Source organism: Ornithorhynchus anatinus, chromosome 14 (genome assembly GCF_004115215.2).
Source record: "Ornithorhynchus anatinus isolate Pmale09 chromosome 14, mOrnAna1.pri.v4, whole genome shotgun sequence".
NCBI lineage: Eukaryota > Metazoa > Chordata > Mammalia > Monotremata > Ornithorhynchidae > Ornithorhynchus > Ornithorhynchus anatinus.
Genome location: NC_041741.1, coordinates 50392246 through 50418892, shown reverse-complemented (window position 1 = coordinate 50418892; position 26647 = coordinate 50392246). Strand labels below are relative to the sequence as shown.

The window sequence follows — 26647 nt, the reverse complement described above, 5'->3', positions numbered from 1 at the left end:
GATTACCTCAATATCTCGAGGGGTCCCTAAGGATAACAAAAATCTTGAAATAGCAAAGCCTCCATTGTTCTTCCGAGCGTTTTTCATTTGAGTTCCTCAAGCGCCGCTCTTCCAATATTGGCTAGAAATGCCGCCTGTGACCTCTCGAGGTCACTGAGGAAAAACTCAGTGACAGTAAGCACGGCTGCCTGGTCTTGGATTATGGGAATCTTGTGGGAGACCATTTTCTACAGAGAGAGAGTTTTCCATCCATAATTGGGATGTAAACGTGGGAAGCAGCGTGGCTTAGTGGATAGAGGACGGGCCTGGGAGTCAGAGGGACCTGGGTTCTAGTACCGGCTCCACCGTCTGTCTGCTGTGTGACCTTGGGCAAGTCACTTCTCCGTGCCTCAGTTCCTTTATCTGTAAGATGGAGATGAAGATTGTGAGCCCCATGTGGGTCAAGGACCCTTGTCCAACCTGATTAACTTCTATCTTTCTCAGTGCTTAGATCAATACCTGGCACATGGTAAGTGCTTAACAAATGCCGTAAAAAAAAAATCACTTGTATGTTTTCAAATAAATAGGGGATTGTCATATTCGCAACCACCAGAGCAAAAGCTCCCTCCTAAGAAACTAAATTCCTGCCTCTGTTGGACTCTCCCAAGCATTCAGTACAGTGATCTGCAAACAGTAGACCGAAAGCTCTTGGAAGGCGGGCATCATGTCTACGAATTCTAATATTCTCCCCCAGTTGCTCAGTTGTCAGCTGTGTGACTGTGGGAAAGTCATTTAACTTCTCTGTGCCTCCGTTACCTCATCTGTAAAATGGGGGTTAACTGTGAGCCTCACGGGGGACAACCTGATGACCCTGTATCTACCCCAGTGCTTAGAACAGTGCTCTGCACCTAGTAAGAGCTTAACAAATACCAACATTATTATTATTATTATTATTATTACAGGGCTCTGCACACAGTAGATTGAACTCTTGTGGTCAGGGACCCTGTCTACTTACTCTATCCTACACTCCAAAGTGCTCAGAACTACACTTTGCACCCAGTAGACTGTAAACACCTGGATGGTAGGAATCCTGTCTAATAACTCCATTGGACTCTCCCAAGGACTCAGTAAAGTGCTCTGCACACGGTAGTCTGAAAGCTCTTTGGGGGCAGGGATCAGGTCTACTAACTCTATTGTAGTCTCCCGAGGGCTCAGTACAGTGCTCTGCCCACAGTGGAATGGAAGCTCCTCGAGGGAAGGATCCTGTCTGCTAATTATTGTCCTTTTCCAAGTGCTTAGTATTTGATCTGCACTGAAAAGGCACATTCACCGTTACTGAGTGCACAGTAAGCGCTCAATAAATATGATAACAGATACCATCATCATCATCATCATCATCATCATCATCATCATATTAATAGTAATAAAGCCAGCGCGAGCGCTTACTGTGTGCAGAGCACTGTATTAATGACGATGGTACTTGTTTAGCGCTTACTATGTGCCAAGCACTGTTCTAAGCACCGAGGGAGATACGAGGTGATCAGGTTGTCCCACGTGGGGCTCGCAGTCTTCATCCCCATTTTACAAATGAGGTAACTGAGGCACCGAGAAGTGACGTGACTCGCCCAAAGTCACACAGCTGATAAGCGGTGGACCCGGGATTAGATCCCATGACCTCTGACTCCCAAGTCTGGGCTCTTTCCACCGAGCCACGCTGTATCTCATTATTAAGCACTTGGGAGAGGACAGTACAGTAGAGTTGTAAACACGATCCCTTCCCACAAGGATCTTACGGTCTAGAGCGGGAGACAAGCATTAAAATAAATTACAGATACGTAGATAGGCACCGGGAGGTGAATGAAAAGCATTTCAAGGGTACAGAACCAAGCGCAGAGGCGACGCAGAAGGGAGATGGAGTAGGGGGGATGAAGGCTTAGTTGTGGAAGGCCTCTTGGAGGAGATAGAATTCTAATTAGGCTTTGAAGAGGGAGAGAGGTCGTCTGTTGAATAGGAAAGGGCAGGGAGTTCCAGGCTAGAGGGAGGATGGAGGCAAGGGGTTGGCGGTGACATAGATGTGATCGAGGTAGAGTGAGTAGATTGGTGTTAGGAGAGCGGAGCGAGTGGGCTGGGTCGTAGCAGCCAATCAGCGAGGTAAGGTAAGAGGGAGAGAACCGATCGATTGAGTGCTTTTAAAGCCGACAGTAAGGAGGCTCTGTTTGATGTGGCGGCGGATGGGCACCCGCCGGAGGTTCTTAAGGAGTGGGGAAACATGAACTGAAAATTTCTGTAGCAAAATGATTTGGGCGTCGGAGTGACGTGTGGGCTGGAGCGGGGAGAGGAAGGTAGGCGGGTCAGCAAGGAGGCTGGTGAAGTAATCGAGGACGGTTAGGATAAATGATAGCAGTTTGGACGGAGAGGAAGGGGTGGATCTTAGCGAAGTTGCGGAAGTCGAAACGGCAAGATTTAGCGACGGGATTGTGGAGCGGGGAGAGGCGGGAGGCAGGGAGGTCAGCGGGGAGGCTGATGCAGTAATCCAGGCGGGAGAGGATGATCGCTTGGATCAGCGTAATAGCAATTTGGTTGGAGAGGAAAGGTGATGTTGAGAAGGTAGAACCGACAGGATTTGGCGACACATTGGATCTGGGGGTCGAAGGGGAGAGGGGCGTCGAGGATAATTCTGAGGTTCATTCATTCGATCGGACTGATTGAGCTTACTGCGTGCAGGGCGCTGTACTAAGCGCTTGGGCGAGTGCAGTATAACATGAAGCTGTCACATTCCGTGCCCTCAACGAGCTTACAGTCTAGGCTGGGAGAAAGCCATTAAGAGGGGGTTGTGAGAAAGGGAAGACGGTGGTGCTGTCCACGTGGATGGGAAGGTGACGGGAGGACGGGGTTTGGGAGGGAAGATGAGGAGTTCTCTTTTGGACGTGTTAAGTGTGAGGTGTCGTCGGGACATCCAGGTAGAGATGGTCCTGAATAATAATTATGGTATTTGTCCTGTGCTTACTATGGGGTAGGCGTCGTCCTAAACGCTGGGGTGGAATCGGGTTGGACACAATCCCTGTCCCGCATCAGGCTCCCAACCTTAACCTCCATTTAGCAGATGAGGTCACCGAGGCCCAGCGAAGTGAAGTGACTTGCCCAAGGTCACACAGCAGACAAGTGGCGGAGCCGGGATTGGAATCCATGACCTTGTGCCTCCCGGGCCCGGGCTCTATCCATTACACCGTGATGCTTCCCCCAAGCGATGGGCTCGACCTCTCGCCTCTGAAGGGAGAATCACCCTCCAAACCAATATGCTGGAGGAAATGTGAGACTGAGGCAGAGGAGAGAGAGATCGGGCAGTTCAGGTGACCTCCCCGCGTCCCAGCCCGGGGTCGATCCACCTCCCGGGGAAAGCGGGCTCGGCCTGCTGGATTTTCCTGGCCGGGAGCCCCTCCCGGCTTCCGTCCACACGGAGGAGCCAGGGCTCCGCTGCCGGCCGGTTCGGCATCTCCGGGGGCAGCACCCGCCCCCTCCCCAGCGGTGTCCGGGACCGTCCAAGCGGATTGATTGCGGTCCTCTAATAAGACCGGGGAAGCATCCCTTCTTACAACAGACTTCTCCGTAAGCCCATTAAGATTTGAAGGAGTAAGCTCTTCGGGCCTTCCCGCCTCCAGAAAAGAGGCACGCATAGATCACTGTCAAAGCAAAAAGGATTTAAAAATGAGAATATTCAGAGGGGTTGAGCTCGCCGGCGGATTAAAAAGAAAAGGAGATTTGCCGCAAAAGAAAAAAAAGAACAACGAAAACCCAACCCCCCGTTTGCCCGGCTCTGTCCGCCAGCTCGGGTCGTATTGCGGTTTCGCGGATGAGGACTGGGTTTTCGCAGACGTCGTCGGGAGAAAGACCCTCCCACCGCTCTTTAACGTCTCGTAGATTTGCTCTCTCCCAGATTTCAATCCAAACCCTTTTTCCCTGCGCCACTCTTGGGCCGAGGGCCGACAGCTCCTCTAAAGCCGGTGATTCACGGCTTCCCACCTTCCCTCCCCCGCTCTCCCCGACTTCTCCCCGCCCGGCGCCCTCATTAGCAGACAGCCGAGCTCCGAGGTTCATTAGAAGTCCGGTTTCCGAGAGGGGAGTGAGATATCTCCTAGCGGGGGCCCCCGGATGCTTTTTTGGCATTCAGACCCTAACGGACCGACCGCAGAAGGCGAACAAAACCCGCCCAAGTTACTCTGAAAGCGGAAGATGGGCCGCCGAGGCCCCGTGGTCCAAACCCCCAGCGGGCGTCATCCCATTGGACCGGAGTCGGCGGACGCGTGATGCCTGAATCCCGACGCTGCCTAGCAACCGCATCGGGAAGAAAGCCCTTTCTGTGGCTCGGACGGAGAGGGGAGAGCAACGGCGATGAAACCCGCCTCTGTTCTCCAAGCGGCCCGGGCGGCACGGCTCCAGCGGGTCCGTCGCCACCGGCCGCCCCGTCACCGCCGGGTTCTGATCCCGGCGCCGCCCCTTGCCTGCTTTGTGACCTTGGGTGGGTCACTTCACTTCTCGGGACCTCAGTGACCTCGTCTGTATAATGGTGTGAGTCCCACGTGGGACAGGGACTGTGTCCAAACCGACTAACTCGTATCCACCCCAGTGCTTGGAACGGTGCTTGACACGTAATAAGCGCTTAAAAAGTACGTGATTATTATCAGAGTGGGATTTTTTATGGTGTCTGTGAAGCATTTACTATTTCTCAGGCACCGTTCTAAGCGCCAGGGTGGAGACAGGCACTTAGTATAGTTCTCTGCACACAGTAAGTAAGTGTTTAATAAATACCACTGAGTGAAAATACAATTGAATAATACGGTACTCGTTCATTCACGCAGTCGTATTTCAGTCGTATTCACTGAGCACTTACTGTGTGCAGAGCACTGTACCAAGCGTTTGGAAAGTACAATTCGGCAACTTATAGAGACCATCCCTACCCAACAACGGGCTCACGGTCTAACGGTCTAGAAGGGGAAGCCAGACAACAAAACAGAGCAAGTAGACAGGCATCAGTGGCATCGAAATGGATAAATAGAATTACAGATATACACACATCGTTAATAAAATAAATAGAATAATAGGTAACATGAGGTACAGAGAAGTTAAGTGACTGGCCCAAGGTCATAAGGAACAAAGGTGACAGAGCGGGATTAGAACCCGGGTTCTTAAAAGCACTTCTCCTCCAAGAGGTCTTCGCCAACGAAGCCCTCATTTCCTCTCTCCCACTCCTTCTCTTTCACCCTCACACTTGGATTTATACCCTTTATCCCCCCCACCCCGAGCACCATTGCACTTACGTGTTGCCGAATCGTACTCTCGAAGCGCTTAGTACACTGCTCTGCACATAGTAAGCGCTCAATAAATATGATTAATGAATGAATGATTTAAGTACCTATTATTTCTTTATTTTAATGTCTGTCTCCCCTTCTAGACTGTGAACTCCTAGTGGACAGGGAACGTGTACAGCGACTACTTTATATTGTCCTCTCCCGAACGCTTAGTACAGTACTCCCGGTAAGCGCTCCAGAAATACGATAGACTGCTGTCGGAAACATAGTCCCGGGCTGGATAGACCATTAATCTGGCCTAGGAATTCATTCGGTCATTCGGTCTTATTTATTGAGCGCTTATTGTGTGCAGAACACTTTACCGACACACGGGAGAGTACAATACAACAATAATCAGATATATTCCTTGCCCCCAATGAGTTTACAGACTAGATGTGGGGGAGACAGGCATCAAGAAATGACAGATGTGGACATGAGTGCTGTGGGGCTGGGAGGGGGGAAGAACCAAAGGAGCAAGTCAGGGCGATGTAGAAGGGAGTGGGAGGCGAGGAAAGGAGGGCTTAGTCAGGGAAGACCTCTTGGAGGAGGTGTCCCTTCAATAAGGCACTGCCCATGTTCCAAATGAGCAGAGAAGCCGGTGACTTCTTTGCAAAAACCTCTTTCCCCTCGTGGATTGCTTCTAGAATTCAGGCCGCCTTCATTTCATAAACGGTCTTGAAAGTAATCTCCATATTTAAACCTGAACCATGGTTCCAAAATGACATCCCAGTTTGTTTTCCATTAACCTTAGCAACGCAAATGGTCCCAAATAAATATCTAAATATGAATTAAGGCTAAACGATTAAAAGCCACATTGACATGGCTTTCATTTCTTGAATATTAAAGAAGAGATATTCACATGCAAATGCCTTTATAATAATCCCAGTCTGACCTTTTAGCGTGCAGAATAATAATTGTTGATTAGTGTGGCGCAAGACAAGAAAGTCCCAAACTTTTGGCAGCTTTGTTTTGCTTTTTAAGGATTATTGCGCTTCCCGAAATGGGAGGGTCACTGATGATGCCCTGGGCTTGCTTGTAACGCACCCTTAGACCAAAGGAAGGATAAAATCCCCCAGGTGAACACTTCGTTTTCCAATTTCTAACTATTCGTGTGGCATTAAAACCCCCAAATTTTTGCATTTGCCAATAAATGGCAGCAGGGAGAGGCCCCTGCATAGATTTGGCAAACAAATTCGGCAACCCCAGTCAAACAATAGTATTTATTGAGCACTTCTCCATGCAGAGCACTGTACTGAGTGCTTGGGAGAGTACAACGGTTAGTAGTCATGATCTGTGCCTTCACGGGGTTTAAGCACTGTACTGAGCACCTGGAGATATTGATGATAATAATAATGAAAAAACAATAATTGTGGGATTTGTTAAGTGCCCGCAATGTGCCTGACACTGGACTACGCGCTGAGGTCGGTGCAAGCGAATTGGGTCAGACACAGTCCCTGTCGCACACGGGGCTCACAGCCTCAATCCCTATTTTACAGATGAGGGAACTGAGGCCCAGAGAAGTGAAATGACTTGCCCGAGGTCACGCAGTAGGACAAATAGTGGAGCCGGGATTAGAACCCGCTTCCTTCTGGCTCAGGGCAGGTGTTTCCTCACAGAGGGAGAGCCAATTTCAGGCCAGCACTCAATTTTGACTGCTGGCTTGAAGGGGAATAACTTGGGCCCTCTTTCTCCACAAGCAGCTCCTCAAATCACCTCGCATTGATTTGTAGGCGATCCTAAGCGGCCTGGGTTTCCACCGCCTCCTCCGACATTATGATTATTATTGTGTTTAGAATGAGATTTTCGGCGTGAAACCCACTTGTGTTTTGGTAAACACAAGATTAGGAAAATTGAAATCCCTTATTGAACGGCGGTGCAGATTCTGTTGTTCTGCCGTAGTTTGTTTGATGTCAGAAAGGATTATAGGGCTTAATCGGATCGGTTTCATCCGATGGGAGATTTTCTTTCTAAGCACTGTACTTTGAGGAGAAGCGTCCTCCTCTTCATTGAGGAAAGCCAACTGCCGCGGGTGGGCAGTGCCATAAATAAACCGATTTGTTTAAAATTCTGTAAAATAGGGATGAAGACTGTGAGCCCTTTGCGGGGCAGGGACTGTGTCCAATCCGATTTGCCTTATATCCACCCCAGCGCTTAGTACGGTACGTGGAATAAAGTGCTGAACAAATGCCATAATTATTATGATTTTTATTAGTAGATGAGTGGTGGGCCTGAGGGGCAGGAGGAGCAGAGAGGGGAGAAGAGACCTGAGAGATAGCGTCAACACCCCAGGAAGATTATTTTGTTAATGAAATGTACATCGCCTTGATTCTATTTATTTGCTATTGTTTTAATGAGATGTTCATCCCCTCGATTCTATTTATTGCCATTGTTCTCGTCCGTCCGTCTCCCCCGATTAGACCGTAAGCCCCTCGAAGGGCAGGGACCGTCTCTATCTGTTACCGATTTGGCCATTCCAAGCGTTTAGTACAGTGCTCTGCACATAGTAAGCGCTCAATAAATACTATTGAATGAACGAATGAAGAAACCAAGCTCGGTGCTGAGCATTTTCCCAGTCTCGGGGGCACCTCACCACCCACCTGCCTCTCCCTCTCGGTAATCCAGCTCCTGCCACAGAGGAAGCAATCAACAAACACCATCATTATTTCCTCCCGGGAAACGTCTCCAAGTTGAGGAAGCGCTTCCTCCCCGGGAGAGCAGGCGGGCGGGCTCTTCCGATCGCCGGATTCCATTTCCCCACGTGTCAGGTTGTCCTAACCCTGGGTCTCTAACCGGATTCGTTCCCGCTGGATAGCCCTTCTCTCTCCACTCGTGACGGTTTTTGGGAAAACGGCATCCGGCATAAACCCGTTCGATGAGCACGTTCCCGCGCCGGAGACATCTCCCCGGAGTACACGTCAGATTGTTTTCAAGTACCCGAGCGTCCTTTCCATTCCGCAGGACGAGGTGCGTAGGTGCTTGAGCGGCGGGTAGATTAGCCGGCGAACGGAGGTTATTTAAGGAATCAAAGGAAGTGTTTGTGAGCTGTTCCATGAAGTGGGCCCTCCAAGTGGATAATTCTGAGAATTAGCACGGCAGGGATTTTGTCAAAGAGCCCACGTGCCTTTTTTTTTAAATTTTAATTTTTCATATACCCGGTTGACTCTTGTGTTCTAGCCCAAGACGAGCAGCATGGCGTAGTGGATAGAGCCCGGGCTTGGGATTCAGAAGGTCACGGGTTCTAATCCCGGCTCTGCCGCTTGTCTGCTGTGTGACCTTGGGCAAGTCACTTCGCTTCTCTGAGCGTCAGTCCCCTCATCTATAAAGTGGGGATTAAGACTGTGAGCCCCGGGTGGGCCAGGGACTGTGTCCGAACCGACTGGCTCGCATCCACCCCGGTGCTTAGTACAGTGTCTGGCACGTAGTAAGTGCCTAACAAATGCCACAGTTATCATTATTATTGCATTCTGTTCCCCGCCACGTCTCTGCAAGGTAGAGTTCAGGAATTATCATCCCCGTTGTACAGATGGGGAAACCAAACGCCCAGTACAGTGCTCTGCACGCAGTAAGCGCTCAGTAAATACGACTGAATGAATGAATGAGGCACGGGGCGGCTAAATGGCTTGGCCAAGGCCACCCAGGAGGCGAGCGGCACAGCCTTCTGGGCCGCGGCTCCTCCCACGAGGCCTCGCTGGCTCCCCGAGCCAGCTGCGGAAAGTGATGAGAGCAGCTGGAGAGAAAATCGGCACTGGTCTGAGATTGTCATTCAGGCGGCAGAAGGTGGTGGGCTGGGGGGGCGCGGGGGGCGGTAATCAGTCCATCCAGCAAAGAACGCTACCCGTCAATCCTCATCCACCACAGTTAGCGGGTATTGATCTCCCGGCGGCCTGGGACGCAGTCCTTGGCGAGATCGCTCAGCGGCCTCGGGTTTACGCGATAATTGACCGAGCTCTTTCCTGCCGTTTCCCACCAGTTGAATTGTTTCACCTCCATCAAGGGGAATGACGTGATGGGAGATCTCCGAATCCCCCTCTTTAAGGGCCCGACTCAGAAACGCACCGTCAGGGGAGAATCGGGGCTGTCGGAAAAGGAGGAGGTGCTAGAGCCCTCCTTTGGGGCATAATAATCATAACTGTGGTCTTTGTTACGTGCGTACGCCATACCGGGCGCTGTACTAAGCGCTGGGGTGGATACAGGCAAATCGGGTTAGGCGTAAGCACAACAGTGGGAAGAATCGGGGCTGGAGGAGGAGGAGGAGGAGCCAGAGCCCTCCTGCAGGGCATGAGCACAACGTTGAGGGAGAATCGGGACTGTCAGAAAAAAGAGGAGGAGGACGAGGAGGAAGAGCAAGAGCCGGAACCGTCCTGCAGGGCATTCCATCGCGTCAGCTACCACCTCCTGCCTCCGATTCTCTCAAATCGGGAGAACCCGTGGCCCACGGGGGACTCGATTTTGGAACTCACTTCCAGTGCTGGCATATCAGTCAATCAGTGGTAATCATTTTGTTAATGAAATGTACATCGCCTTGATTCTATTTGATTGCCATTGTTTTTACGAGATGTTCTTCCCCTCGACTCTATTTATCGCCATCGTTCTCGTCCGTCCGTCCGTCTCCCCCGATTAGACCGTGAGCCCGTCAAACGGCAGGGACCGTCTCTATCTGTTGCCGACTTGTTCATTCCAAGCGCTTAGTACAGTGCTCTGCACATAGTAAGCGCTCAATAAATACTATTGAATGAATGGTATCTATGGAGCACTGACTGTGTGCAGAGCGCTCTATTCAGCGCTTGGGAGAGTTCAGTACTACAGAGTTGGAGCACACTTTTCCCTGTCCATAGTTTAATAATAATAATAATAATAATGTTGGTATTTGTTAAGAGCTTACTATGTGCCGAGCACTGTTCTAAGCGCTGGGGTAGACACAGGGGAATCAGGTTGTCCCACGTGGGGCTCACGGTCTTAATCCCCATTTTACAGATGAGGGAACTGAGGCACCGAGAAGTTAAGTGACTTGCCCAAAGTCACACAGCCGACAAGTGGCCGAGCTGGGATTCGAACCCATGACCTCTGGCTCCAAAGCCCGTGCTCTTTCCACTGAGCCACGCTGCTTCTGGCTAGAGCACGGGCCTGGGAGTCAAAAGGACCTGGGTTCTAATCCTGGCTCCATCATTTGTCTGCTAAGTGACCATGGGCCAGTCACTTCGCTTCTCTATGCCTCAGTTTCCTCATCTGTAAAATGGGGATTAAGATCGTGAGCTTCGTGTGGGACAGGGACCGTGTCCAACACGCTTAACTTTTATCCACCCCCGCGCTCCGTACAGCGCCTGGCGGAAACAAACAAGCTTCCAGTCTATCGACGGTATTCAGTGAGCGCTTACTGAGTACGGAGCGCTGTGCCAAGCGCTCGGGAGAGTACTGCACAGCAGAGTCGGTAGACACGTTTCCTGCCCACAACAAGCTTCCGGTCTAGAGTCTGCGACGGGCGGAGGTCGCGATGACGCGGACTTGAAGTTGCCCTTCCGTGAATAATCCCGCTCTCTCCCGCCTCGTTGTCTCCCTCTCCCCGCAACCTTAACTGACCTAGAAATCCTTTCAACCCCGGGCACAATGGAGTGTCTAAATATCCGTGCTATCTCGGGTGCTCTGAGACCCGAAACTCCAGTGGCTGCCTATTCATGGCTCCGTGTTGCAGTAAAATGTGATAATTGATGAATATCTGTGGCAATGGATAGGATTGTGTCCTTTTTAATGAGCTCACAATTCCAGGCCCGAAATCTCAGCAGTGCGATTGTTTAGAATAAAAGGAGCCATGCAAATGAGGCCAGCACTCTAATTGTTTTGAAACAATGCTGGCAGTTTCTTTATTGTGTCCATTAATTAATTCCCCATCATCCAGCTTCTCTGGGAAGGAACTGGAAAAATAATTAAAATGATACACGAGGTAAGGAGTTTAGAAATTCAAAAGGTGAAGGAGAGGATTAGTTTAATATATAATTAGACATATTATTTATTTGTGCCTGGGCGTTTTTAAAAAGAGCGTTTCACTGGAGGCGATGTGGTCTAATTTTTTTGTCCCGGTGGTTAATAACTACCTTTTTGTGTGTGCGCGTGTGTTTTGGTTTTTTTTCTTGTTTTCCCCGTGTGATTTGTTTTTCTATTCCTAAAAGCTGATACATTTTTGCCTCGTGGCATTGTACCGCTAACAGGGGCCGGTGTCTTCTGCAATGTTAGAATAACCCACACGACGGAGTGTAGCGATGGGTGGATTAAAAAAGAATGCCGGGATGCTTTTTTAAAGGATCATTTGGAGTAAATCCCTGCATCGCATTGGGTTTCCAAGCGACACTCTTGGAGCTTTGGAATCGAAGGACGGTTACCGTATCGCCGTGAAGCGATACCCGGCGCCATGGATCAATCAGTCAGGTCAATCCATGGTCTTTATTGAGCGCTAGCTGTGAGCGCTGTACTAAGCGCTCGGGGGACTACGGTGCAACAGAGTGGGTAGCCCTCAAGGAACGTTCAGTCTCCTGTCGGTGTTAAAGACCCAGTCTCAATGACTCTAGGCCGGTAAGCTCGTTTTCTAAGTCAGTGAGTCGGTCGTATTTATTGAGCACCTAGCATGTGCAGAGCACTGTACTGAGCGCTTGGGCGAGTACGGTATAGCAGTAGACACTAATTCCCTGCCCACAGCGAGTTTTCAGTTTAGAGGGGGAGAATGACATTTATATAAATAAATCAATGAAAGATATGGACATAAGCGCGGTGGGGCCGGGCGGAGGGATGCATAAAGGGAACGAGTCAGGGTGACGCAGAAGGGAGTGGAAGAAGAGGGAAGGAGGGTTATTCAGGGAAGGCCTCTTGGAGGAGATGGGCCTTCAGTAAGACTTTGAAGGTAGGGAGAACGTCCACGTTTTCCCTGCACTTTTCCTAGCATTCGTGTCTTCTCCGGAGAATTAGTCCTCCTGATTACGTGTCCAAAGTATGCTAATCGAAGTCGAGTCATTTAGCCTTCCAAAGACCACTCTGGTTTCATTTGCTCAAAAATCCATTTGTTTGTCTTTCGGGCCGTCCACGGTATTCACAAAAGCCGTCTCCGACACCACATTTCAAAAGAATCGATGTTCTTTCTAGCCTGGTTTTTCACCGTCCAGCTTTCGGATCCATACGTTGTCACTGGAAACACCGTAGAGTTGACAGTTTGTATTTTTGTGGCCGTAGTAACGTCAGCACATTTCATGACTTTTTCCAGGCTCTTCGTAGCAAGTCTTCCGAACATCAGTCTTCGGCGGATTTCTTGGCTTAACCAATACCCTAAGGAAAACAATGGCCATGTTTTGCCCTTGGTGATTCTCCAGGATCTGGGAACTCGATCCCCGGGGGAAGTAATAATCGTAATAATGTTGGTATTTGTTAAGTGCTTACTATGTGTCTACTGTTCTAAATGCTGGAGTAGATACAAGCTAAGCAGGTTGGGAACAGTTCCTTGTCCCACATGAGGCTCGTGGCTCAGTGGACAGAGCGCGGGCTTGGGAGTCAGAGGACCCGGGTTCCAATCCCGGCTCTGCCGATTGCTTGCTGTGTGACCTTGGGAAAGTCACTTCACTTCTCCGAGCCTCAGTTTCCTCAAGTGTACAATGGAGATTCAATACCTGTTTTCCCTCCTACTTGGACTGCGAGCCCCAGGTGGGACAGGGTTTGGGTCCAGCCTGATTAACTTGTATCTACTCCGGCGCTTAGAAAAGGATTTGGCACACAGTAAGTGTTTAACACATATAATCCCGATTATAATGGAAAAATCTGAATTTCCTTGAAGGACTCAGTCCTTCCAAGATTAGGGCTCCTTCAGCCCACGTATTATCCACCCCGCTGTCCTAACTGTACCTCCAAACCAAACCCCTTCCGCTCCACACCAGCTTCTCTCTATCTCCCGGAGATAATATTCCAATTTCCAGGCAAATGAGAATGAGAAAAATCTGAGTAGGGAGTCAGGGGTTAAGTAATAATAATAATAATGGTATCTGTTAAGTGCTTACTCTGTGCCGAGCACTGTTCTAAGCGCTGGGGTAGATACAGAGTTACCAGGTTGCCCCACGTTGGGCTCCCCGTCGTCATCCCCCTTTTACAGACGATACAGCAGATAAAGCAGAGGGGAGTTTCCCGTTGTCATTCACCCAAACCAAATGCTTCCCATCAGTCTTGGAGATACTTGAACAATCCGGTAGCCCTTAACAATCTCCTATAACTCATCTCGGTCGAGGTTCTAGGGAAACGGAGGAAAAAAAGTCATAAAGCAGGTGGGCGGACAATAAATAAGTCTCTTTCTTATTTAAATGCCTTAGCCAGAAAGTAAATACGATTCCTCCATCCATCTCTTCCCGCTCGAAGCCGAGATCAACGATGGGTCTCCGTGTTTATCATCTGGCGTCGTGGCAATGATGTTGGTCCACCCGCGTTTGGCTGGTTTACGAGCCGCTGGAGTCCAGAGCGCGTAGCCCGGGTGTGGTTGGTCCACAACTTCGAACACGGTGTCAAAACGCACGTTCCAACTCTCGTGCGTCGTGATTTGCTGGGCGACTGCTCCGTGGACTCTTTTTCTTTAATGGTATTTGTTAAGCAGTTAATAATAATTATGATGATGGTATTTGTTAAGCGCTTACTTTGTGCCAAGCACTGTATTAAGGGCTGGGGTGGGTACACGCAAATTCAGTTGGACACAGTCCCTTGTCCCCAGTGGGGCTCACAGTGTCAGTCCCCGTTTTACAGATGAGGTGACTGAGGCACAGAGAGGTGAAGTGACTTGTTCGAGGTCACACAGCCGACAAGGGGGAGAGGCTGGGATTAGAACCCAGGTCCTGCCTCCCAGGCTGGGGCTCTGTCCACCGGGTTGCGCTACGTGGACTTGGCAAGGGAATAATAATTGTGAGCCCTATGTGGGACAGGGAGTCAGGTTCAACCTGATGATCTTGGCTTCATCCCAGTGTTTAGCATAGAGCTTATCACATAATAAGCACGTAACGAGCGTCGCACTTGCTATGATTATTGTAATCATCAGTGTATTTATGATGAGGTTGTCGATGCCGCAGTGTGGACGAGTGGCAATACGTAAGGGGGCCTTTTCCCTGCCTTTCTTTTCTACTCCTTCCGTCACTTTTTTTATGGTATCGGTGAAGCACTCACTATGCGGCAAACACTGTTCTGACCGCCGGAGTGGGTACCGGGTAATTCGGTCGGACCCACACCCTGTCCCGCAGGGGCTCGCGGTCTAAACAGGAAGGAGAACAGGTATTTATATGGGGATGTCATCTGAAATATGCAGATTTCATCAGTAAAATGGGGGTGAGGTCCGTGAGCCCCATTCGGGACAGGGATTCTGTCCAACCTGATTAGCTTGGCTCTCCCCCAGCGTTCAGTACAGCGCCCGGCACACAGCAAGCGCTTTACAGTACCATAAAGTAAAGAAGGGAGAATCGGTCACCGCGCAGGGGGCAGAAGGGGATTCTTAGGCCGAAGCGACGGACCCTCCGGGGCCGACACCGGGTGGGGGATGCGGGCCCAGCCTGCTACCTTCCCTTCCCCCAAGCTGCCACGACGAGACATCCCGTCACTCCCCGGTCGCACCTCCGGTTCACCGTTCCCGTAAAAATGACGGACTGTAAATCGTTCCGGGGAAAGCGACTGAGGGACATTCCTAACGCGGTCCCCAGCGGGCGGCTCCGTGGTTAATGCTCTTCACCGCTAATAAGCAGATGAAAATCTAAAATCCTGGGCGTCCCTGAAATAAGTTTGGAATACCGCCCCCGGCTCTCGAAAGAGGAATTTTTAAGGAGCACATCGCACTCAGAAACTAGTCTACGAAGGTGGCGTTTCTATTAAATATTGAAGAACCTCAAGGGTGGGAGGTTTTTAAGCTTCTGGAGTGAATGAACTTTTTAAATATTTGATGTCCCGGGGGTCCAGTAGATCCTCAGACTGAGTCTCAGCCTCCTCTTTGGGGAGGGGCAGATCTGAATCTGGGGTTTTAATTAGGAGCTATCAATCAGTCGGCCATAATTACTGAGCGCTTACTGTGTGCGGAGCGCAGTATTAAGTGCTTGGGAGAGGACAACGCAACAATATTACAGACACATTCCTTGCCCACATCGAGCTGACAGTCTAGAGGGATTAATAGAAACAAATAAATGACAGATTCGGACATAAGAGCCGCGGGGGGCGGCGAGAGTGAATAAAGGGAGGAAGTCAGGACGACGCGGAAGGGAGTGGGAGAAAAGGAAAAGAGGTTATAGTCGGGTGAGGCTCCTTGGAGTAGATGCGCCTTCAGTAAGGCTTTGAAGCGGGGGAGAGTATTTGTCTGTCGGTTATGAAGAGGGAGGGCGGAGGCAGGGCTTGGTCGAGAGGTTGGCGGTGAGATAGACAAGATGGAAGTACAGTGAGTAGGTTGGCATTAGAGGTGTGAAACGTGTGGGCTGGGATGTAGGAAGAGAGTGGCGAGGTGAGGTAGGAGGGGGCAAGGCGATGGACGGCTCTAAAGCCGAGAGTAAGCGGTTTCTGTTCTATGCGGAAGTGGATGGAGGTTCACGAGGAGTGGGAAAACCTGGCCTGAACGTTTTGGTGGAAAAATGATCCGGGCAGCAGAGTGAAGTATGGACTGGAGTGGGGAGAGACGGGAGACTGGGAGGTCAACCAGGAGGCTGATGCATTAGAGAAGCAGCGTGGTTCAGTGGAAGGAGCCCGGGCTTGGAAGCCAGAGGTCATGGATTCGAATCCCGGCTCTGCCACCTGTCAGTTTTGTGACTGTGGGCAGGTCATTTAACTTCTCTGTGCCTCAGGTACCTCATCTGTAAAATGAGAATTAAGACTGTGAGCCTCACGTGGGACAACCTGATTACCCCGTATCTCCCCCAGTGCTTAGAACAGTGCTCTGCACATAGTAAGTGCTTAACAAATACCGACATTATTAATCCAGGCGGCATAGGATAAATTCTTGGATTAATGTGGGAGCAGTTTGGGTGGAGACGAAAGAGCGGCGGGTTGATCGATTGATTTTTTTCTTTCCCTGAAAAGCAGAACGAGGACCTTTAGTTGCAGTAGTTCGATGAGCACAGTTCATGTTATTTTGGGATTCAATAAACCAATCAATCGGTGGTATTTATTGAGTACTTACTGGTGGACAGAGCGCTATATTCAGTTCTTAGGAGAGTACAATGCAACAGAGTTAGTAAATGTGATCCCTGCCTGCCAGGAGCCTACAGTCTGCAGGAGGAGGGGGGGACAGATATTAGAATAGATTACAGATGTGGGGAAATAGTAGAGTATTATGACTGTTTTCATTCATTCAATCGTATTTATTGAGCGCTTACTGTGTGCAGAGCACTGTACTGTATTTCATACGTATGGAGAAGCAGCATGGCGTAGTGGAAACAGTCTGGGTCTGGGAATCAGAAAGTCATGGGTTCTAATCCCGGCTCCACCACTTGTCCGCTTTGTGACCTTGGGCAAGTCGCTTTACTTCTCTGTACCTCAGTTATCTCATCTGGAAAGTGGGGATTGAGACTGTGAGCCCCATGTGGGACAGGGACCACATCCAACCCGATTTGCTCTTATCCACCCCGGTGCTTGTTGCAGTGGTTGGCACTCAATGAGGGCTTAACAAATATCGTTATTAGTATTGTGAGGCAGAGGTGAGGATTGAAGTGCACGATGGGGACACGGCCAATTTCGTAGTTGATGGGTAGGGGAAATATTGGAAATAAATAGATACAATGTAGATCAATCAGTAGTATTTATTGAGCACTTTTGGGGGGAAAAACGTAAGAAATGCGTAGGAAAACACAATAGAGATAGTAGGTACACTTCTTTCCCTCAAGGAGCTTGCATTCTGCTGTGTGCAGAGCACTGCACTAAGCACTTTGGAGAGTCCAATAGATTTAGTAGACACAATTACTGTATTCAGGGAGCTTCCAGGCTACTGTGAGCTGAGCACTTTTTTTTTTAAATGGTATTTGTTAAGTGCTTACTATGTGCCAGGCACTGTACTAAGCACTAGGGAAGCACTTGGGAAGAGTACGATAGAGTCAGTAGACACGATCCCTACCCTTGAAGAACTCACAGTTTCCTATGGGCAGAGCACTGTACTGAGCACCGGAGAGAGTACAGAAAAGAGAGTACAAATAGAGTCACCATCTTTACCGATGAGTCGCTGACAGCGGAGCAAGAAAATGCTGCAGAAAACCCTATGAATCCCATTGGTGGAAAATCACCTCTCTTTTATAAGAAATTTCCCCCGCCCTTCCTATCCCTTGGCTTTCTAACCCATCTGGTTCTTGTGGTCGGTATAAAGGATTGAGGTTTTAATTTAATTGGGCTGATGTCATTTCTCGCCGGGAAGAAAAGCAAAGTCAGGCCCACAGCCGTATGTGTTTCTTGTTAATTGGCTGGGAACTTCCTCGACTGAGCTGAAATGCCATGAAGTCCACTGGTCCGGGCGGCTTAAAATAGTCCCGGCTCCGCCACGTGTCCGCTGGGCGACCTTGGACAAGTCACTTCATTTTCTGACCCCGATCTGTAAAATGGGGATGCAGACCGTGAGCCCCACGTGGGACGGGGACTGTGTCCAACCTGATTAGCTTGGATCGACCCCAGTGCCTCCTCTAGCCCGTAAGTTCGACGTGGGCAGGGAGCGCGTCTGTTATATTGTCATGTCGTACTCTTTCAGGTGTTCAATATAGTACTCTGCGCCCAGTAAGCAGTGTGGCCTAGTGGATAGAGAGAAAAGCAGCATGGTGTAGTGGATAGAGCACGGGCTTGGGAGTCAGAAGGTCATGGTTCTAATCCCGGCTCCACCGTTTGTCTGCTGAGTGAGCCTGGGCAAGTCATTTCACTTCTCTGGGCCTCAATCACCTCAGCTTGAAAATGGGGAGTGCGATTGTGAGCCCCACATGGGACAGGGACTGTGTCCAACTTGATGTGCTTGCATCTACCCCAGCAATTAGACCCGTGACTGGCTCATATTAAGCACCTAACAAAAAACACAAATTATTGAAGAGCCAAGGCCAGGGAGTCAGAAGGACCTGAGTTCTAATCCCAGCTTTGTTACTTGTCTGCTGTGTGATCCCCATCCACTCCCCACAGACTGTGAGCTCACTGTTAGCAGGGAATGTCACTGTTTCTTGTTGTATTATACTTTCCCAAGCGCTTAGTACAGTGCTCTGCACACAGTAGGTGCTTAATAAATACGATTGATTGAATGAATGAATGAATCTTGGGCAAGTCCCTTCACTTCTCTGGGCCTCTGTTCCCTCAGCTGTAAAATGGGGATTTGGACTGTGAGCCCCACATGGGACAGGGACTGTGTCCAACCCGGTTAGCCTGTATCCACCTTAGCGCTTAGTACAGTGCCTGGCTCATGGTAAGCACGCAACAAATACCACAATTACCACTTGTCAGCTGTGTGACTGTGGGCAAGTCACAACTTCTCTGAGCCTCAGTGACCTCATCTGTAAAATGGGGATTAACTGTGAGCCCCAAGTGGGACAACCTGATAACCTTGTATCTACCCCAGTGCTTAGAACAGTGCTCTGCACATAGTAAGTGCTTAACAAATACCAATACTATTAGTATTATTAGTAGTAAGCGCTGAGTAAATACGTTTGATTGATTGATTGGTACAGTGCCCAGCCTCTTGTCTTGTCGTACGCCTTCGAGTCGTTTCCGACCCGTAGCGACACCATGGAGACATCTCTTCCAGAAGGCCCCGCTCTCCATCTGCCATCGTTCTGGTAGTGGATCCAGAGAGTTTTCTTGGTAAAAATCCAGAAGTGGTTTACCATCGCCGCTTTCCGTGCAGTAAACTCGAGTCTCCGCCCTCGACCCTCTCCTGTGCCTCTGCTGCCCAGCAAGGGTGAATTTTGACTTGTAGCGGATGGCCTTCCGCTCGCTAGCCACTGGCCAAGCTAGGAGTGGAATGGACAGGCCTCTGCTTGACTCTCCCTCCCGTAGTCGAGACTGGTAGAGGACTGGAAATTATCTAGGTGCAACTCTGAGGGGGAGCCCAGCTTCTAGTAAGCGCTTACCTACCGCAAGAAAAAAAGTCATAATAAACCCTCTCCCAAGCCATACCGACCCTGAGGCAAAAATGAGAGATCGCTTTAGAGGATGCACGGTCGTGGCCCATCCCCATCCTTTCGCAGCCGGTGGGATGGGTCCTGCCAAGGCTCATGCTCCGATGGGAGAATCTCCGGCATTGGAGCCGTGGCCAGGACCGAGGACGTCTCTGCCTCTTGCCGTAAGGGAGGAGATGTCGTCAGAGGGGTGGGGGGAGAAGAGGAAGGTCAAGTTGGCGACGTTCACTAGCGGCGTGATTTTTATTGATGCTGACAGACCGCCCCGAGATTCCGAGACCCGGAGCCGAACTTATCCCCGGCAAGGTCGTCGGAAGCCCTTACGTGAAGGTGACCGTCCGGACGTGATTTTAGCCAGCTCTCGGCTCCCGTGCTTTCTCTCCCTGTTCACGGGGACACCGGTTGGGATGCCGAGCACTGCCGGGTGGAAAGCTTAGACGGGTCTGCCCGCTCAGCTCCGCTTCCAGAGCCGCTAGGACGGTCCCATGGAGCTCGGTCCGAGTCGACTATGGGGGCCGTCCATCTCTGGATGCGGGTGTAGTTTGGGTGACAAAGGGGACATGCGATTTCGTGTCACTTAATAATAATAATAATAATAATGTTGGTATTTGTTAAGCGCTTACTATGTGCCGAGCACTGTTCTAAGCGCTGGGGTAGACGTAGGGGAATCGGGTTGTCCCACGTGGGGCTCACAGTCTTAATCCCCATTTTACAGATGAGGGAACTGAGGCACGGAGAAGTTAAGTGACTTGCCCACAGTCACACAGCCGACAAGTGGCAGAGCTGGGATTCGAACTCACGAGCCCCGACTCCAAAGCCCGTGCTCTTTCCACTGAGCCACGCTGTGCGGGACGGCGGCCCGGATGGGACATCTGAAAACGAATATTTCCCCGGGTGAAAGGGGGTTACTCGGTCTCACTGCGGGCTCGGGAAAGGTTCCCTGTTATTCCGGGGAAGTCGGATGGGTCCATGATGCTCCCTCCCCATCCTCCTGTTTCCACCCCGGGAGATAGATGCTGCAGTCTTGTTTGACCATTAAAAAAAAACCACACAAAAAAACCACCGGGAATTGGAGCAGATAGAATCCGCAGCTCGGAGGGATGCTTGTGAAGTCGACTCTTTCGTCCCCTCTGCCGTTAAACCCCAAGGATCGTCCTTGGAGGTTCGGGGACTTGGGGAGGGCAGGAGGAAATGGGGAAATTGGGAGTATATTCACCCCACCCTCAACCTCACTACCTTGGACTCTGCCGCTTCCCATATCTGTGATTTAGCGCTTAGTACAGTGCCAGCTCTTCATACAGTGCCTGGCACATAGTAAGCACTCAACAAATACCAGAATTATTATTCTTATCATTTATTTGAATGTCTGTCTCCCCCCACTAGAATGTATGCTCCTTCAGGGTGGGAATCGTGCTTGCCAACCCACAGGGCTCGCAGTTTAGAGGAAGGTAAAGGAGCTAGCTTAACCCCACTTTATAGATGAAAAAACCGAGGCCCAGAGATGTTGACTGATGGGCTTGGTTTCACCCAGCAGAAGCAGAGTCGGGATTATCAAGCGGGTCCCTCGACCGCCGGGTCCGTGCTTTGGTCAGCCGGCCACACTGCCTCATTATTTACTCTCATTGCTTTAATTCGTCAATTGATCGATGGTATTTATTGAGCACTTACTGCGTGCAGAGCAGTCACTCGATCGTTTTTATTGAGCGCTTACTGGGTGCAGAGCACTGTACTAAGCGCTTGAGAGAGGAGAGCACCGTACTAAGCTCGGGGGAGAGTTCAATGTCACGGAGTTAGTAGATACGATCCCTGCCCATTAGCTCATCAGAATGTGTCCGTTTACTGGGATTAGAACCTAGATCCTTCCGACTCCCAGCCTGGGCTCCGCTCGACCGTGATCTGATTTAGTCGGGAACATTTGTAAAAATAATGGACGGTCCAGTCTTGGCCCAGCCCGGGGGAATTTCCTCTGACTTAATGGTCCACCTCCGGTAATGCAGTGGAATTCACGGAATGATCCCTGAAGCAATTGGGTAATGTATTTCTCAGTAGGGCCCGGTCCTGATAAAGCTATGGTCAGGGAGTCAGTCCAAGCCGCTCTGCTTTCGTAATTACCCGGGAAGACAAGTTAATACTGAAGTGGTCTAAAGTAAAGTTAGCTAAACTGTTCACTCCTTTTCTCTTGTCATGCCAGCTACCGCCATCTTAAGCCCTTCAGGGATATTCAGTGGTATTTATCGGGCCCTTACTGTGTGCAGAGCACTGTGCTAAGTGCTTGGGGGAGTACCATATAACAGTAAACAGACACTTTCCCTGCCCACAACAAGCTTATTAATTCATTCATTCAATAGTATTTATTGAGCGCTTACTATGTGCAGAGCACTGTACTAAGCACTTGGAACGTACAAATCGGTAACAGATACAGTCCCTGCCCTCTGACGGGCTTACGGTCTAATCGGGGGAGACGGACAGACGAGAACAGTGGCGATAAATAGAATCGAGGGGATGAACATCTCATTAAAACAATAGCAAATAAATAGAATCAAGGCGATGTACATCTCATTAGCAAAATAAATAGGATAATGAAAATATATACAGTTGAGCGGACGAGCACAGTGCTGAGGTGCTGAGGGGCTGAGGTGGTTAGGGGAGGGAAAGGGAAGGGAGGGGAAGGGAGAGGGGGAGGAGCAGAAGGAAACGGGGGGAAAAGAGGGTTTAGCTGAGTCTAAGCCCCAAGTCTAAGTCTGAGGCTTAGCTGACTCTAGTTTACAGTCTGGAGGACTATAATCATATTGTTTCTTTCTGTGGCTAGACTGGAAGCTCGTTATGGAGAGCAGACGTGTCGGTTTGTTGTTGTACTCTCCCCAGCGCTTAGTACAGGGCTTTGCACACAATAAACGTTCAATGAGTATGATCGAGTGAATGAATTAGTAAGGTCTGCACACAGTAAGTGCTCAGTAAATACCATCGAGAGATTCAAGTGGTAATAAATGCCATCTATTGATTGGTATGAGGACATCCAGGTGCCCCTTGCCGGAGGCTGGGTGGGCCAAAGACACGACCCGGTCCAGGCGTTGCCGACGGTCGTGGGTTCTGTTGAGTCGTCCTGGGTTTCCATGGAAACGCCGTCTCCCAGGTCAAAACCGAGTGGGTTTGGCGAAAGGCAGTGACTCGGTTTGTTGTAGCTGAGCGACGTGGGAAGCGGGGAGGAGGCGGAGATTGCAGAAGCGAAAGGCGGGTGATGGGGAGGCTTGTGCTGATGGCTAGATTTTCTACAACTAAAGCATTGCTTCATAATTCCCAAAGCATGCAAGAAATACATTAAATGGAGGGGGGGGTGTGTGTGAGATCCATAATAATAATAATAACGATCATATCAGTGAAGCGCTTACTACGTGCCAGGCATTGGTCTAAGGGTTGGGGTGGATGCAAGCAAATTGGGTTGGACACAGTCCCCGTCCCCCATAAGGCTCACAGTTTTAATCCCCATTTTACAGATGAGGTAAATGAGACCCAGATAAGTGAAATGACTTGGCCAAGGCCATACCGCAGATAAGCGGCAGAGCCGGTAGTAGAACCCATGGCCTCCTGACTCCCAGGCCCGAGCCGTTGTGTCTGTTATGATGGTATCCGTCGAGCACTTGCTGTGTGCCGAGGACTGTACTCAATGCTGCGGTAGATACCTGATCATCAGGCCCCACGTGGGGCTCGTAGTCTGAAGTATTCATTCATTCAGTTGTATTTATTGAGCGCTTCCTGTGTGCAAAACACTGTCCCCAGGTGCTTGGGAGAGTGCAGGTATTGAATCCGCATTTTGAAGGCGAGGGAACCGAGTCACAGAAAAGCAAAGTGACTCGCCCAAGGTCAGGCAGGAGGCAAATGGGGATCCCAGATTAGAACCCACGTCCTCTGACTCCCGGGCCCATACTCCATCCACTAGGCCCTGCTGCTTCCTTAAATGTCCAGACACGTGATTCCCATTAAGATAAACTTTCTTGATAGAACTCGCCCCGTATTTGACCATTAATCCCTGTTAGGTTGGGACAACAGGTATTTAATCCCCATTTGTAGAGGAGGAAACTGAAGCACAGAAAACTGAAGTGATTTGCCCAAGGTCACAGGTAACAGAGCAAGTATGTGTTAAGCAGCGTAGCCTAGTGAGAAGCTGTGAGGTGTGCCTCAGTTACCTCACCTGGAAGATGGGGATTTAAGACCGTGAGCCTCACGTGAGGCAACCTGATGACCTTGTTTCTACCCCAGCGCTTAGAACAGTGCTTGGCACATAGTAAGCGCTTAACAGAAGAGCCCGGGCCCCGGAGTCAGAGGACTTCCTGTGCGACCTTGGGCAAGTCACTTAACTTCTCTGGGCGTCAGTTTCCTCAGCTGCAGAATGGGAATTCAATACCTGTTCTCCCTCCTACTTAGACTGTGAGCCCCACATGGGACCTGATTGTCTTGTATTTATCCTAGCACTTACTACGGTGCTCGGCACGTAGTAAGCACCCAATAGATACCAACACCACTGTTACCATATTGTCGTTAAGTAAGTAGCGGAACCGGGATTTGTAACCCAGGCCTCCTGACTCCTAGGTCTGGGCTCTATCCACTAGGCCACAGTGCTGCCAGGGGAAGGGCAGATGGAGAGACAGTCACTCTGCCCGCCTTCAAAGCCTTATCGAAGGCCCATCTCCTCCAAGAAGCCTTCCCCGACTAAGCCCTCATTTCCTCTTCTCCCCCTCCTTTCTGCGTCACCCTGATCGGCTCCCTTTAATCACCGCTCCCTCAACCCCACAGTGCTTACTTACATCTCCGTAATGGATTTATTTCTCCTCACGTCGGCCTCCCCCTCTAGAGTCTAAGCCCACTGTGGGCAAGGAACGTGTGTTATATTCTTACATTGTACGCTCCCAAGGTCTTAGTCCGGTGCTCTCTTCACACAGGACGATCGATCGATCGATCCATTACAGGAAAACATCAATCCCGGTATCTGGGGGTTTGGCGCTGTTTATCACCAAGATTCTCAAGCAGCCGCCAAATCGAATAGGAGTCCGGGGCGGGACCAGATTGAGGATTTTCCTGGCACGGAATGGGTTGAACATTTGGGTTGAAGAAGTCATCTGCAGAAGTGCCTTAGTCCGGAGTTTTCCCTCTGGAAACCGAAGGACTCGGCCGGTACCTAGGTAGGGCAACCCACAATCCCGTGCCCGTTCCGCCCTCTCTCAGGATTCCCCAAATTTCCCCAAGTTCACACCAGAAACCTCCTATCCAAGCTTCTCCACGATCGGTTCTTAAAGGCCGGGATTGAGGTAAATAAGGAGGGAATTCCAAAGGGAAGTGGTATTTATCGGAAGACACTTCATTGAGACATTTAAACAGCGACTTAAGGTGAATAAAGCGCGGACAGGCACATTTATCTCCGGTGTTTAAGTTCCCAATGGGTAAACATACTTTCGCTTATTTATTCATCTATTTCATCTTCCAGACTCCCGCGTCTTCCCGGGTTAGCTCTCTCCTCCCAGCTCGCCCTTTCGCTAAATATCCTCGTGCACGTCTTCTCCGTCGGATCGGAAACTCCTCGAGGGCAGGGACATTTGTTTCCGGGGCTCTCTCCCGCCTCCTTAGTCCGGTGTTTGGCACAGAGTTGGAGCTTCATTTCGATGGATTGATTGAATGCCCAAGAGATACCGGGGGGGGGGTGGTCTTTGAGTTGAAACTCGTAACTCGGGTGAATTTAACCGCTTCTCTTCCCCTTCTTTTCTTTTGGTTTTCTTCAGTCTGAACCAGAGGGGTTTTCGCATTTCCACTTGTACGTCTGTGCAGCTTTCCTCATGAGGTGGAGGGAAAAGATCCTGGAAGAGAGAGATTTCCAGGTAAGCGACGGCGTCTCTGGGGGAAGGGGGAGATTGGATGTCTCCGGACGGGCGGGGACCGAGGTCGAGTTCGGGAAGCGAGGTGGCCCGTGATCAGCCGCAGAGTGGAAGCTTATCACGGCAGGGAATGCGTCTGTTATGCTGTCCTCTCCCAAACGCTTAGTACGATGCTCTGCGCACTGTAAGCTCTCGTCTCAAGTACCGTTGATTGATTTTTGATGATCTCCCACTGTTTGAAACGGTCACCGCAGTGCTTTTAATAACAGCGTGGCTTAGTGGAAAGAGCACGGGCTTGGGAGTCAGAGGTCGCAGAGCCATCGAGGGGCAGAGCCGGGATTAGAACCCAGGGCCTTCTGACTCCCAGGCCCGGGCTCTAGCCACTACGTTATGCTGCTTCTCAACCGTAGCACACCGACTTTACGGGGGATTGGTGGGGGACAGCGGGGGGACACGAGTGAAAAGAAGTCAGCTCTTCGGTGACATGGCTTTTTAACAATGACTCTTCACGAGGAAAGCCAAGGTAGTCCCCGTTTTGATGGAGAGGCAGCGGTGTTTTAATTAAAGGGTCTCCTCTGTTCGGTCTATTAGAGATACAAGCCAAACCTAGCACAGAGTCGCCTTAGCTAAACTAAAGATAAAGGACGGAACAGGAGACGTGGCTAATAAGAGGGAAAACAAGATAAGAAGGAGACATAGCTGGGGAATACCGCATGAAATGAGCAAATGAAAAGGGGAGGAACGGTGAAATAATAGTATTGATTTTCTTCGTGTCCTCCCCCCTCAAGCTACAGAATGCAATTAGTGCTTCGATACTATGTGGGTTGGTTAGAAATCATGTTATGAACACCAGAAATGTGCAGTGCAAAATTGTACTAAATGGGAAAGGAAATCAAAGGAGAAAACAGAAATTAAATAAGGGGCGCAAGGCGTTGAACCGAACGTCGGAGAATTACATTTGCAATTGTGATATCTGTAGGAGAGCGATTCAGAGTCAGTGGAAGTCAAGTAAAATAAAGTCAGGCGGAAACCCAAGTTTTCACCGAGAGGAGGTTAGAGAAAAATAGCTGTAAAAGCCCACGCCATCGGAATTTGCCCCCGGGGAAATAATTTCTCGCCGAATGCTATTTCCATAGGAACAGAATCATTTTTTTCTTTTGAGCCTCGGGATAAAGCGTCGCCACGGGAAAGCAAAGCGGTCACCCCGGTTTTACATCACGATAAGTGAAAGAGATCGGAAAGAGGAGGGAAAGCAATCGGTCTCGCTTTGGCAGGCGTAATTGATTAACCGATAATTAACCGATAGGAAGTCCTCCTCGTAACGCGTAACTCTCACTTCGGAAAA

At 50.0% G+C, this 26647-nt stretch overlaps 1 protein-coding gene across 1 annotated transcript in view; it reads left to right on the top strand.

Annotated features, from left to right (window-relative positions):
* TBC1D22A (TBC1 domain family member 22A) overlaps positions 1-26647 on the top strand; it is a 180941-nt gene that overhangs the window by 117555 nt on the left and 36739 nt on the right. The window contains exon 12 of the mRNA XM_039914009.1: positions 25210-25305. Coding sequence (XP_039769943.1) covers positions 25210-25305 — 96 coding nt within the window. The remainder of the gene's footprint in view (positions 1-25209; positions 25306-26647) is intronic.